The 13,158-nt window shown below is 37.9% G+C and overlaps 1 protein-coding gene and 1 long non-coding RNA gene across 3 annotated transcripts; both read left to right on the forward strand.

The window, feature by feature from the left end:
• The first annotated feature begins 4,013 nt into the window (after positions 1-4,013).
• On the forward strand, positions 4,014-8,322 carry LOC134882186 (acidic mammalian chitinase-like). 2 transcript variants are annotated; one of them, XM_063909781.1, is made up of 12 exons: positions 4,014-4,141; positions 4,255-4,304; positions 4,625-4,651; positions 4,759-4,963; positions 5,241-5,297; positions 5,649-5,814; positions 5,905-6,029; positions 6,121-6,244; positions 6,321-6,503; positions 6,585-6,701; positions 6,790-6,922; positions 7,288-8,322. In XM_063909781.1, exons 1-12 carry the CDS (start codon positions 4,029-4,031, stop codon positions 7,533-7,535), a joined length of 1,548 nt encoding a protein of 515 aa, XP_063765851.1. In that variant the 5' UTR covers positions 4,014-4,028; the 3' UTR covers positions 7,536-8,322. The 2 variants fall into 2 exon arrangements, with proteins under 2 accessions (XP_063765851.1, XP_063765852.1); XM_063909782.1 differs by having other exon boundaries at positions 4,032-4,130.
• A 1,575-nt stretch (positions 8,323-9,897) lies between these two features.
• LOC134882533 (uncharacterized) lies at positions 9,898-12,710 on the forward strand. The gene is made up of 4 exons (XR_010168171.1): positions 9,898-10,013; positions 10,112-10,164; positions 10,684-10,719; positions 12,490-12,710. It is a non-coding gene; the product is annotated as an uncharacterized LOC134882533 (long non-coding RNA).
• Positions 12,711-13,158: the final 448 nt, after the last annotated feature.

Genomic DNA, 13,158 nt, shown 5'->3' on the forward strand with positions numbered 1-13,158 from the left:
TAAGAAACAAAAATGTTGTACCTCAGCATACAAATAGCAGGTACCAGAACTGAATCCTTAAATGCAGCGACTAAATGTAACTTTGTATGAAGATCTTTGTACACGTGTGAAAATAAAACGTTGATTGGAATCTTCCATTTTATTTATGGAGAAATGTGTCAGTAGAATTAAAACACTAGTAATGCTCAGGGGTTTGAAAATGTAACAGCTGTTCAAAGTTGGCTCCACCTCATCTGGTCATGGGTATAGAATATACTCACCACCTGATGAAGCCTGAGCTGTGTTCTGTCTCTTGCATTGTAGATAAATATCCGACAAATCAGCAAATATTATTCTGAAATGGACCAATCAAACAATGACTACTTTTACTGTCACTACTTTAAGTACATTTAGATGAGAGTACTTTCTACTTTTACTGGAGGAACATTTAGAATGCAGGACTTTTACTGTGACAGAGTATTCCTACACTCTGGTGCTTCTACTTTACTCAAGTACAAGATCTGAGTACTTCTACTTTACTCAAGTACAAGATCTGAGTACTTCTACTTTACTCAAGTACAAGATCTGAGTACTTCTACTTTTACACAAGTACACAATATGAGTACTTCTACTTTACTCAAGTACAAGATCTGAGTACTTCTACTTTTACTCAAGTACACAATATGAGTACTTCTCCCACCTCTGTTGAATGCTGATCTGTATCATATAGGCTTGATTGAAAGGCAGTCTTCAAACCCTGATCTAGCAGCAGACTCCCCCTGAAGCTCTTACCTCCCCCCGTGTCACTCTGCCTCACTCTGTCTTTGCTGATTGATCTGCTGAAGTCAGACTGGTTAACTTAATCATTATTAATTAATAATAACACGCAGTTTAAACAATAAATCGGCTAAAACATTTTTTTAAAACTATGAAATAGTGTGTGCAGTATTGTGTAGTGTCAGTACATTTGGCATATCTTATAAAACACAATATCAGTCACATTGGGAAAGTGTCCTTCCTGTCTTCTGCCTGAAGACCTTTGCATTTACATTCCAGCAAGTGATAGGGATGTGCCAGCTCCAACACCTCAGTATTTTCTCTCACTGCATGGTGTTTGTGCCAAGGAGATTGAAACATGACATCTGATAATCAGAATGTCTGACGTCATTCGACAGCGCCATATCACACATAACCTTTGTGACTTGAGCTATAGGGAGCAATAAAACATTCAGTTCATGCTGTTATTGCTGTAGAGATGTTTGCTTCAAACGACAATTTTACCACTTCACTAATTGCTTCCAATCAATACTGAGAGTAATAACCCCAATTTGAAGAATACCAAAAGGTAAAGAAGATCATCATGAGGAAACAACCGAGAATAAATCACATTTGGTTTCTGTACATGCAATAACAAAAATTCCTTCAAATCAAAGCGGTGTTGGAGTTTACTAGTAACATGTTTGTCCGGGTATATTTGGGAGCATGCAGATGGAAAGCGCATACAATAATTGTGTGGAAAAACCCTAAAAATGCGCCTGCAGCATTGAGAAGCAGCACCTGCAAAAAGCGAAACAGTAATCTGTTTGTTTTTTGCACACAGCCTCTTTGTGTAGTGAGTCTGATCTCCTAAAAGGATGTTTCAGTGCAACATGACTGCAAGGTCAATTACATTTAGACAGGGTTCTCCCAGCTGTTCTGATGTTACAAAAATACTTTAAACACATGATTCTTAAATATATCAATAAATTATAACGGGGTTAAAAACCTGAGCCTCAAACTTATATTTCATGGAGTGGGAAGGTGTTGTTAATCCATCAGATAGCATATTCTGTGACACTTCAAAAAGATATATCTATTATAAGGTGGAGTCCTGTTGTTATTGTACTAATACAGTGAAGCCATCCTCCCATACTTTCTGTGGTGTGTGTGGTGGTCATTTTTAGTTAGTTTCTATTTACAACCTTAACCACTGGTTTAAAACTGTGACCATGGAGGATACGTTTCATTGGAAAACTAACTGAGGATGCAGCTTAGGTGTATGGGAACATCATTTGTTTTGAGACAGGAAAGCACTAAATTATGGTTATGATTACCACAGAGTGAGGATTAGTTGATTAATTCTGTCTGTCACTTTGTGAGTGCTCATTTAAAATGTAGTGCATTTTAACACTCTGGATTGTATTTAAATGTGTATGATGTGTTAGCTTAAAATGTTACTAGTCACCAGCTGCTGCTGTTACCGTCATGCCGATGTTTAGCATATATCTTTGGTGTTTGTATTGTAAATTATACATGTGTTCACGGTGTCATATCTACCTCTGTGTGTTTGAAATGTGTTTCTCTTTTATTGTGACTACCACAACCCCCTGTGAACTAGAATGCCCCAGTCACTTATCTCGGTCAGAAAAAATGAAAAAACAGCTGACCGAAGAACGTCACGATGTTCAATGGTCAGGGCCACGGTGAAACCAAAGAGAGAGATAAAGTTATCAAAGATGGGAATGAGGCACACTGAAGCTGAAAGATTGACTTTAATTAATTGTATTCTGTCAAATTTCACATTACTGTGAAAGCAATATTATTAAGTTGGACTTAACTTCATTTGAACGTAATATTGCTGCTTTGAACCTATTGCAGTTATGTGAAATCTGTTGACATAATACATTTAGTTAAAGCCAACGTTTCAGTGTTTCCAGTGCAGGAGAGTCTCTAGCTACGCCATTTTATTTCATCTTCTTTCATCTTCTTTCTGTTCTGATTATGTGGCGTAATCATTCAAAGTACAGAAACTCTCACAAAGTGTCACAAAACTATGATTTTTTAAAAATCTACTCTTTGTCATTACAAATGTGAAAAGTTTATGACTAAAACATATTTGTTTAGCACAAATTGTTGAATTTATAAAAGAGTGGATTTTACACTTTAAAGCACCTAGCTTTGATTGAATTTAATATAAATGCATATTCACTTTTTTTTCACTTGCTTTTTAATTATTTTAGATGTCAATCTATGAAGACAATTATTTATTTAAATGGTACAACTGTTAATGACATGGCGTAAACAACATTCCTGGTTTTTATTCCTGTCAGGACCCATTGTTTAATGCTCTCTCTCTCTCTCTCTCTCTCTCTCTCTCTCTCTCTCTCTCTCTCTCTCTCTCTCTCTCTCTCTGACTCTCTCTCTCTGCCAACATGTATACATTGTTTCGAACATGCAAAAAAAAAGTGTATTCTTTTATATAATATAGATCGATTTTCAAAACATAACCTCGTGTACGTTTATTTTATGATTTATCATTTTTTCACCATCTCAAATGTTTAAAATGAACACCATGTGCTCAAAGTGATGTCATAATGTAACCGGTGTTGACTAGCAGTGTCTGCATTGTGTTGTGTTGTGGAGTCAGCATATCGTACAAGCCGAGCTCCGTGTATTCTGACAACAAATGAACCACAAATCAGTCGTTACTACAGTAAATATGCCCTCATTCGGCTCAGCACAGATTAAAGAAGAAATCGATAATTCAGCCTACACACATGTTCCCAGCTTAATGCAGAAGTGTCTGAAAACACTGCAGTTTACCTTTCCTTTGAAACACATTACCAAAAAGGAAAGAGGAAAATGTGAGGGACAAATATAAAGGGGGGGGGTCCACACAAAAATAATTGTATATGTACAGGGACTGAATTTCGTATGATCCACCCACTGATTTGAGGCCTAACAAGTCAGGTATTAACTGTAACACCAAAACGTACTGCATAATTACAATTGTTACAATAACACATGCCAATGGTATAAAACCACAAACTGGAAACAGCTAATGTCTTACAGGTGAAATAAACTATTATTTGAAAATCAAATATTGATTTTCAGTTGCTAATGAGTTTATGATGAAATCAATTACTGATTTCCATGACAACCATAACAATAAGACATCCAAACATTCAAAGGTGACATTTGAGTAGTATGATCCACAGGTCATTTCGGACTTCAGACTCTGCAGGATCTTATCACAACATTCTCTAATAATCCTAACATTTATTACCCCAATGTATCAAAGGCAGCTACACCTCCCCATCTCTCTGTGTACAATCAACTCTATAAAAAGCCAAACATTGCTGTGGTTGTTCGGGGTTCTCATCCAGTCTAAGGTGGGTCTAAGGTGAAGCAATGCCTCTAAATTCTCATTTTTTAACATGATAATCTTAAGAATGGTAGCTCTCTTCTGTTAATGTTATAACTGACCTTGGTTTACTTTTTGTCTCCTATATCCAGTGGATTTGTGAGAAGTGATTTCAAAATGACCAGGCTCACAATTCTAGCAGGTATTAATCTTCATGTGCTTTAATACTGTCATCCTGATTGTTCATTTTGTTATTTTTCTATTTTGGTGTATTTGTACACACAACATCTACGTCCTTCTTGTTTCTCTTAGTGAAGCATCTCCCTTTCATTTCACCAGTTAAAGGATTATTTCTTATCTGAATGAAGTTAGACAGTGTTGTTATAAGAAGTCCTTTATATGCAAATGTGTGATATTGAAATTATTTTTCAATATTACACATTTGCATATAAAGGACTATTAAGTCTTGACTTAATATATTTTAGATGTTTTGTCTTACTGTTTATATTTTGTATTTCTTAGGGTTATGTCTTGCGATATGTCAACTGGGTAAGTCATGATACCTTTTGATCAACAAGACTCGTTTGAATTGGATTTTCACTTGCAGTAACATAACTGGAATCAACTTTTCTTCACTGTTCCTTTACTCCACACAGGATCCGCCACCCAGATGGTATGCTACTTTACCAACTGGTCACAGTACAGACCTGGTCAGGGGAAGTACATGCCACATAATGTGGACCCCTTCCTGTGCACCACCCTGATCTATGCCTTCTCCATCATCAACCATGCCAACGAGCTGGTTACCTATGAGTGGAATGATGACGTCCTCTACAAGTCTTTCAATGGACTGAAAACGAAGTAAGTGGCCAGAGATGAGAGAGGTCTGAGGTCAGTCTAAGATGCAGTGCCTCTGGAGTAAGCAGAAGTTCTGTTCCATGACTAAGAGGCCTTTAGCAGGCTATTGCTAGCTAAAATGGGGAATTTTCTAAAACAATGATTCAGTCCAGGGATGTTCTGTAATGTAAATGCACAACTTGAGTAAATGATACACTGTTGAGCAACAAGAAATAACAAGATTGAACAAAATGGGGTGGAAATATAGTATTGTCTTAACCTACCCTCTGTCTGGTTTCAGAAATCCTCATCTGAAGACTCTTCTGGCTGTTGGCGGATGGAACTTTGGTTCTACACAGTAAGTAACATTTGAAATCCAGAACACAACTAATAACATGGAGTTATGTTACTGACTCTCTAACCATTACATCTTTGGAACATTAGGGACATTTATTGTTCTAGTTTCTTCTTTCATATCTGTATGCTTTTTAAAAAAAAGCACAGATAGATAGGTAACCAGATCAATTCAAAATTTCATTTCAAATAAAAACCATCATACACAGTATATTAATCATGCCTTTTACTCTTTGTTCAGTTTTTTTATTTTCTTCCAAAAGCTCAAGGCTGATAAAGGCCCGAGACTCTAAGCCCACTTTACCAAAAGGGTATTTGGATAGTGTATGGTAACCAAACTACATTTTCCATGCAGGTTCTCCATCATGGTGTCCACTCCAGCCAACCGCCAGAAGTTCATCCAGTCTTCTATCAAATTCCTGAGGACTCATGGCTTTGATGGTCTGGATCTGGACTGGGAGTACCCTGGATCTCGTGGAAGTCCTCCAAAGGACAAAAAACTGTTCACTCTGCTCTGCAGGGTGGGTATCCATTTATGTTTCTTTAGTTTGTAACTGCAGCTACAATTTTGATTTATACATCATGTTGACTTTTCTGGTTTGTGTTTGCAGGAGCTCAGGGCTGGCTTCGCTGCTGAGGCCAAGGCCACCGGCAACACTCAGCTCATGTTGACTGCTGCAGTGTCGGCTGGGAAGGGAACCATCGATGCTGGATTCGAGATTGCTGAAATTGCCAAGTGAGTGTTCCATCTTTTGAACCTTGTGAAAGGGAAAACTGGGAGATCAAAAAAGGCTTCTGAAATGACTTTCTTTTTTTCGCTTATCCAGGGAGCTGGAATTCATCAATGTGATGACATACGACTTCCATGGAACTTGGGAGACGTTCACTGGACACAACAGCCCACTGTTCCGCGGATCTAAGGACACTGGTAACCTCATCTACTTCAACACCGTAAGTATATTTGGACCTAAAAAAGAAAAGTACCTTCTTTAAAGGTTTTACTTCATCTTTTAAATTCCCTTTTTAGGACTTTGCCATGAAGTACTGGAGAGACAACGGCGCCCCAGTGGAGAAGCTGAGGATGGGCTTCGCTACCTATGGTCGTACCTTCCGTCTGACATCATCAGACACTGGTGTTGGAGCTCCAGCTAGTGGCGCTGCATCAGCCGGACCATACACACGTGAAGCTGGATTCTGGTCCTACTATGAGGTACAGATTAGATAAAGCTTGAGTAAACCAATTATGATGTACAGTTTATATCATTCACGAAAACTACGGTCTTTGGTCTAGATCTGTGGCTTCGTGAAGGGCACAACCCTTAAATGGATTGAAGACCAGAAAGTTCCCTATGCCCACAAGAACAACGAGTGGGTGGGATTCGACACCAGGGAGAGCTACGAGACCAAGGTAGGTGGTCCATCAGCTCTATGTTCTAACATATTCACACCAAATCCAAAATATTCCATCAATTTATTTTTTATGTTTGCCCCAACAGGTGCGTTACCTGCAGGATAACAAGTTTGGCGGTGCCTTTGTGTGGGCCCTTGATTTGGATGACTTTGCAGGACAGTTCTGCGGAGAGGGCGTCCACCCTCTGCTGTCTCATCTTCGAAAACTTCTTAATATTGGTAGGTCCAAAACATTTTAATGCTAATGTTTTCCTGTGAAGTTAATAAACTATGTTCAAGATGGATAGTAATCTCTTTGGCTGCCATTTGAACCTTACTGCTCATATTCTCAGAGTTGAAGTCTTATTTTAATAATCAGGTTTTTTTTGTCAACAAGTTGGACAGCAGGTATCTTAAGGGCCTATAAAGTTTGGATGCAATCTCATATTCTTAACAAAGAAAAACCGTCTATTACTACTATGGAATTTGTTGAAGTAATATACAGTGTTATCTGGATTAATCATTAAATCATAGTCACATTATAGATACACATTAATGTATTTCTGCCCTCAAACCCTTCTAACTTTTCTTCTGCTACAATTCAGAACTGCCCCCACTGCCCTCTACCACCACTGCCAAACCTGGTGCTAGCACTACCTCCACGACCACCACCACGACCACCACCACCCATCCCCCAGGACCTGGCTTCTGCAACGGCAAACCTGACGGCCTGTACCCCCACCCAGAGGACAGCGCCAGCTTCTACAATTGCGCTGGTGGCATCACCCACCTGAGTCGATGCGGAACCGGATCTGTCTTCAATCAAAGCTGCAAGTGCTGCGACTGGCCCTGAGCCCCCAGTGGAGGCAGTGTGCATTACAACAGATGACAACTAACAGACAGAACGTTCTCTTGTATCCACCGTGTGTACAATCATTCAGTGTACGAGTCCATCCTCAGTGTTGTATTGGTACATTGCATATTCTTTTTAAATATGTAAAACATAATGCAGATTACAAACAGAAGCATCAAGATCTTTGGTACAAATTGTGCTGACTCGTCATTTCAACATACATTACATATTCATTTTGGATGTATTACTTTGCTACATTTATTTTCTATATATCTAACAATGAAGAAAAGCATCTAGACTGAAGAGTTTAGTTTAATCTTAACAACAACAGCTGTTCAGGAACCTTGTACAAATAAAACATCTAATTAACCAAGATTGAGTACCCATGTGACCCACAATGTAATACTGTTGTGTCCCCGCTTCATCCACAAAGTAAAGTGAGCCAATTTCACAACAATGAACTTGAAAATGATGACCTTATATCTGCTTTATCTGAATTATATTTGGCATTATCCGAGCTCTTACATAATGCTCTTATTTGAGCTTTTGTTGTTTTCTGAGTCAGACCAGATGTGAGGAATCAGAGCACCAGATGCAGTTGAGACTGCAGACATGATTATTATTCTGACACTGATGGGATGCTTTGGGTCAGTCAGGGATAAAGCGAGGTTAAAATAGAGGGAGGGAACCTTTCACACTCATTCACAGTATATGAAAGCAAATTTACATATTTTGATCAGTTAACCCACCAGAGCCCAACGAAAACAAATAAAAAAACTTCACTGTCGTTGATAAGTGAAAATTGTTGGTGATAAAGGTCTCTGAGTCACTGGTCGTAAGATGCCTGCAAGCTTTTAGTGTAGAACTTATTTATAATTGGCATGCCACTTGAAGGAATACTCAATCAAAAGTGTTTTGAAGACCGAACCATGTAGGCCTTAAACATGACTCTGCTTCCTGTCAGTGGAGAGCAGCTGTAGTCTACTTGGATTCACAGCAGTTGCAATTGAGTCCAGCATGAACTCACCACAAGAAAAAACTGTTGACATTTTCATAAAAATCTTTTCAATAATTGATTCAGTAGATTCCAAAGATCTTCAAATTCTTTTTGCATAGTCCTACTTAGTGTGAAGATTGTTGATTTGAGTAATTTTTACGGAAATGTAGAACATATGGAGTACTCATTCCATTGCCTCATTATGTGCATGTGGAGGGCTGAATTGAAAGATTTAAATAAGAATGTTCCACCAAATAAAGTTACGATTTTATTAACAATTCTGATTATTTTTATTTTAAACACAACGCATAGCTACTAAGATAACCAGCAAGGGCCTTGTTTCTCTCTACTCTTCAAAAAGTGGAATCATGAGGGGGATTAACCAAAGCTCACTAACAGCATTTTAAGAGAAAAATCCCAACTGCAGCTGATACGGTGTCGCTACAACAGATTCTGACCCTGCTCCCTGCTTTTCTTGTAAGGAATTCAGGGACGGAGGAGCATACATTTTTCGAAATTCAAACAACATTTATCAGCCATTTAGGACCATAACCAACAGCATAACATTAATACAGTGATGGATAATAGAAGGCATGACATATGAGTTTCATGTTAAAATACTTTAGGTGATCTCTGAAGAAAGATAAAAACAGATAATTCCACTAATGTGTTTTTGAATTTTTTTGTCACTTTTACCTAAAGTGTGATGACAATGTTTTATGACAAATAACTTATACACATAAAGGATGAGAAATTCCAAAAATCGTTAGTCCCACAGAGACTGGAGCTCGTCCTGACATCCAAGATCCCAAAACATAGTTCTAAAATTTTACAATTACTGTTTAATAATCATTCAACTGTAAAATGTGAATTTTGCATCTTGCACGGGGTCTGAATCTCTTCATTCAGATTGGTAAGCAGCACATTTTTACAGCAGAAATGGAAATGTGTTATTTACAGTGGTGTAAAGTAACTAAGTACATTTCCTAAAGTACTGTAGTTAAGTACAATTTTCAGGGACTTGTACTTTACTTGAGTATCTCCATTTTCTGCTTCGTTGTACTTCTACTCCACTGCCACTCTACTATTATTCGGAATCTGCACAATGACTACTTTTATATGCTAATACTTTTCTACTTTTACTTGAGTAACATTTTGAATGCAGGACTTTAACTTGTAGCAGAGTATTCCTACACTGGTACTTCTACTTTTACTCAAGTACAAGATCTGAGTACTCCAGTTCCATCTCTGGTTATTTAAACGTGTTTGCAAAGCTAATGTTATTTGTGTCCTTTACCCAGCAACTACAGGCAAACTGGTGTGTTATTGTTATTGTTGCGACTGGTCGCGGTTACAGAACTGGTGTGGGGAAGTTCCTGCCAGAAAACATAGACCCTATCCTCTGCACACACCTGGAGCCTATGCCGATGCCTTCATCAACCATGAGATCACTGAGTGGGAGTGGAATGAGAAAAGCCTCTGTAAGTCAGGTAATAATCGTCCATGGAAATGATATTTTCCTGTTGTGTACATTATGATTCTAAAATAAACGGCATTTATTTTGTGTGTACCTGAACAGAAACCCCATGCTGAAGACTTTCTTGTCGGTCAGAGAGGAGAACGACGGTCTCAGTGAGTTGATTCTCTGTTAAACTCCTCCATCTGCTGACAGAAAGCAGGAATGGTTGCAGAGGAGGAAGTTGAACTTCTAGCAGAGTTTTGGCAAGACATTGCCTTCTTACTTCAGTGTCAGTAACTTACAGCATTAAAAATGTTCGTGGAAAAATTTGAATATTGGGTACACTGTAAAAGTTAAAGTCAAAGCAACTTTCTGCACTAGCTTTTTGTGTTTTGAGGCCAACTAACTTTCACAAGTTTTAAGGAAAACTGCCAACATTTGAGCAAACTAACACTCTTTTTGTTGAGATACCTTTTTCATACAGCTTCATTGTAGCTTTAATTAGAAGCTTTTGCATTTTTGGAGTACATTACTGACAAGTTATAATAAACTTATATTAAACTTTCAACTGAGAATGCATACCATACTGCTTTTTCCTCTTTGAATCCTTGAAGTAAGAAAATATACTTCTTGAAACCTTAACTTTTCCGTGTTAATATTTTGTCAACGTTTCTTCTTCTTTTGATTTTTAGGAGATTTCCGAGGTCTGTGAGGCTGAGATTGAAGAAGTGAGTGACTCACAGCTGATGCTCTCTGCAGCTGCAGCAGCGCCACCAACACATGTGACTGATACAGGACAGGACCTCTCAGAGACCATGTTCCCATTTCACCCTCAAATTAAAGTAAAAGTGTGTGTGTGTGTGTGTGTGTGTGTGTGTGTGTGTGTGTGTGTGTGTGTGTGTGTGTGTGTGTGTGTGTGTGTGTGTGTGTGTGTGTTGTGTGTGTGTGTTTGTGTGTGTCTGTGTGTGTGTGTGTGTGTGTGTGTGTGTGTGTGTGTGTGTGTGTGTGTGTGTGTGTGTGTGTGTGTGTGTGTGTGTGTGTGTGTGTGTGTGTGTGTGTGTGTGTTTAGGTACCTGGACTTCATCTGTGTTAAGACTTTTGAACTGCAGCATGGTGAAGATGGAGTGACAGCCCACCATTTTACAAACACTGCTAACATAGTCATATTGTATTCTTTCACTAAAGACCTGCTCCTCATGTACAGTGTTACACAAATGTTAAAGTTGATGTCAGTATTTTCAGGATTAATATTTGTAAAACTGCACAAACTTAAAACATAAAGTATTTAAAAAGTTTAAATGGGCTGTATGATATTTCTCCATGGATTTGTCGCTAGAGTCCTTTCACAATAAAAGTAGACATTTGATGAAAATTCAATACAATGAATTAAAGCTTAGCTCAGTAATTAATGACATTCATTGTTTAAATCAGCTTTATTTTTAATAATAATGATGTATCAAATTATAAGAATGATCAAATAAAATAACTAAAATAGAGACCTATCTGCAGCTCCTCATAGCTTTACAGGGGTTTTCAAGGTTTCAAGGTTTCAAGGTTTTATTTGTCATATGCACAGCAGATACAGCGTATATGTTGGCAATGAAAATCTTATGTCGCGTGCTCCTCCAACAACTCAACATACATGGTGCAAAAGATAAATAAAATAGTGAAAAAGAGAGAAGAATATTTACAATATCAACAATACAGATTTGAGGATGTGAAATATATACATATGTGGAATACATTGAAAGTATTTAAATACTTTACTCTGTTGAATGAGGAGGTATGGACAGATGCATATATTATGTATAACAGATGTATATGGCAGATATGTATAATATATAGATATGTGTACTATAAACAGATATGTATGGCAGATGTATATGGCAGATATGTATAATATATAGATATGTGTACTATAAACAGATATGTATGGCAGATGTGTATAATATATATATATATATATATATATATGTATGTGTGTACTATAAACAGATGTGAGTAGACATTCACAGAGCTCAGGAGTTCAGTAGTCTTATAGCCTGTGGTATAAAACTGTCTCTGAGTCTGGTGGAGCTCGAGACACGGCAGCCATCCTCGGCGCCATCTTGCTCAGCTCCTCATAGCTTTACAGGGGTTTGTAAAGAACGCATTGATTACCTGTCGAGCACTTAGCAGATAAATATTTCCTAAAGCTTGAACAGATTAAAATTGGATTCAGATTCACAAGGTGGACACACACAGGACATAAAGGGAAATATATTGTTGCTCATTATGCACCAACTTGATGGTGTTTCCGCTGCCTAAAGAAGCAAAAAACAGTTATCTTACAAATGCCTTTGCTGCGTACCAGCATGTTATACATTATATGTCATCATGAAAGGAAAATACCTTCTTTCTCATATCTGTGTGCCCTAGTTTTGCTGTTGTTTGTTCTTGTTGTTCTTTGATGGAAATTCTTCACTTCATTAACAACCCTTCCCTTTCCTTCCTGTCAGGATAATGCACAACTAGATGGAGCGAGGAGACCCAACAGAGTAATTGCTGCTGGGGTTTCATCAACCTTAAGAAGCAACTAAGGCCCAATGAGGAAAATAACATATTTGATGTTGATTTGATGGGATGCTATGCTATGCTATAAACTAGTGTGTGCTAAAGTCAGGTAGATACAAAAAAAGCCCTTACTGAATAGTGATAAACTGTATATGTAATATTCTTGATAATAAAATTGTATCAAATGCCAACCTGTGATGGTGACTTGTAGTGAATGACCATACAGGGAATTATCTTATGACTCTGCATCTCTACAAAGCATGTAGCTTATCCTCTTTTAGCTCATGTTTTTTGTGTAACAGTTTGCCACAATACTTACTATATTTACCCCAGCAGGCAGACGGTTTAGCAAAAGGCCCTGTACCCTATACGTACAGTATTGCAAAACACCAAAGGTTGGTGGGCTTTAATGCCACCCACAGGTACATTTTTGACTTCTGAACATAGCTATTTCTGATGTTTTATTTGCTGGTAATGGTATCCATTGGACTGACTTATAATATTACTTTCTACGACCAACTTCACCAGCTGGACCAGTGAGTAATCCAATACAGAGCAGTTAACAGCTGGTTTAATCATGATGACAAAAAGTAAACACTTTTTTCACAGCGATT

The sequence above is a fragment of the Eleginops maclovinus genome, chromosome 20 (genome assembly GCF_036324505.1).
Source record: "Eleginops maclovinus isolate JMC-PN-2008 ecotype Puerto Natales chromosome 20, JC_Emac_rtc_rv5, whole genome shotgun sequence".
NCBI lineage: Eukaryota > Metazoa > Chordata > Actinopteri > Perciformes > Eleginopidae > Eleginops > Eleginops maclovinus.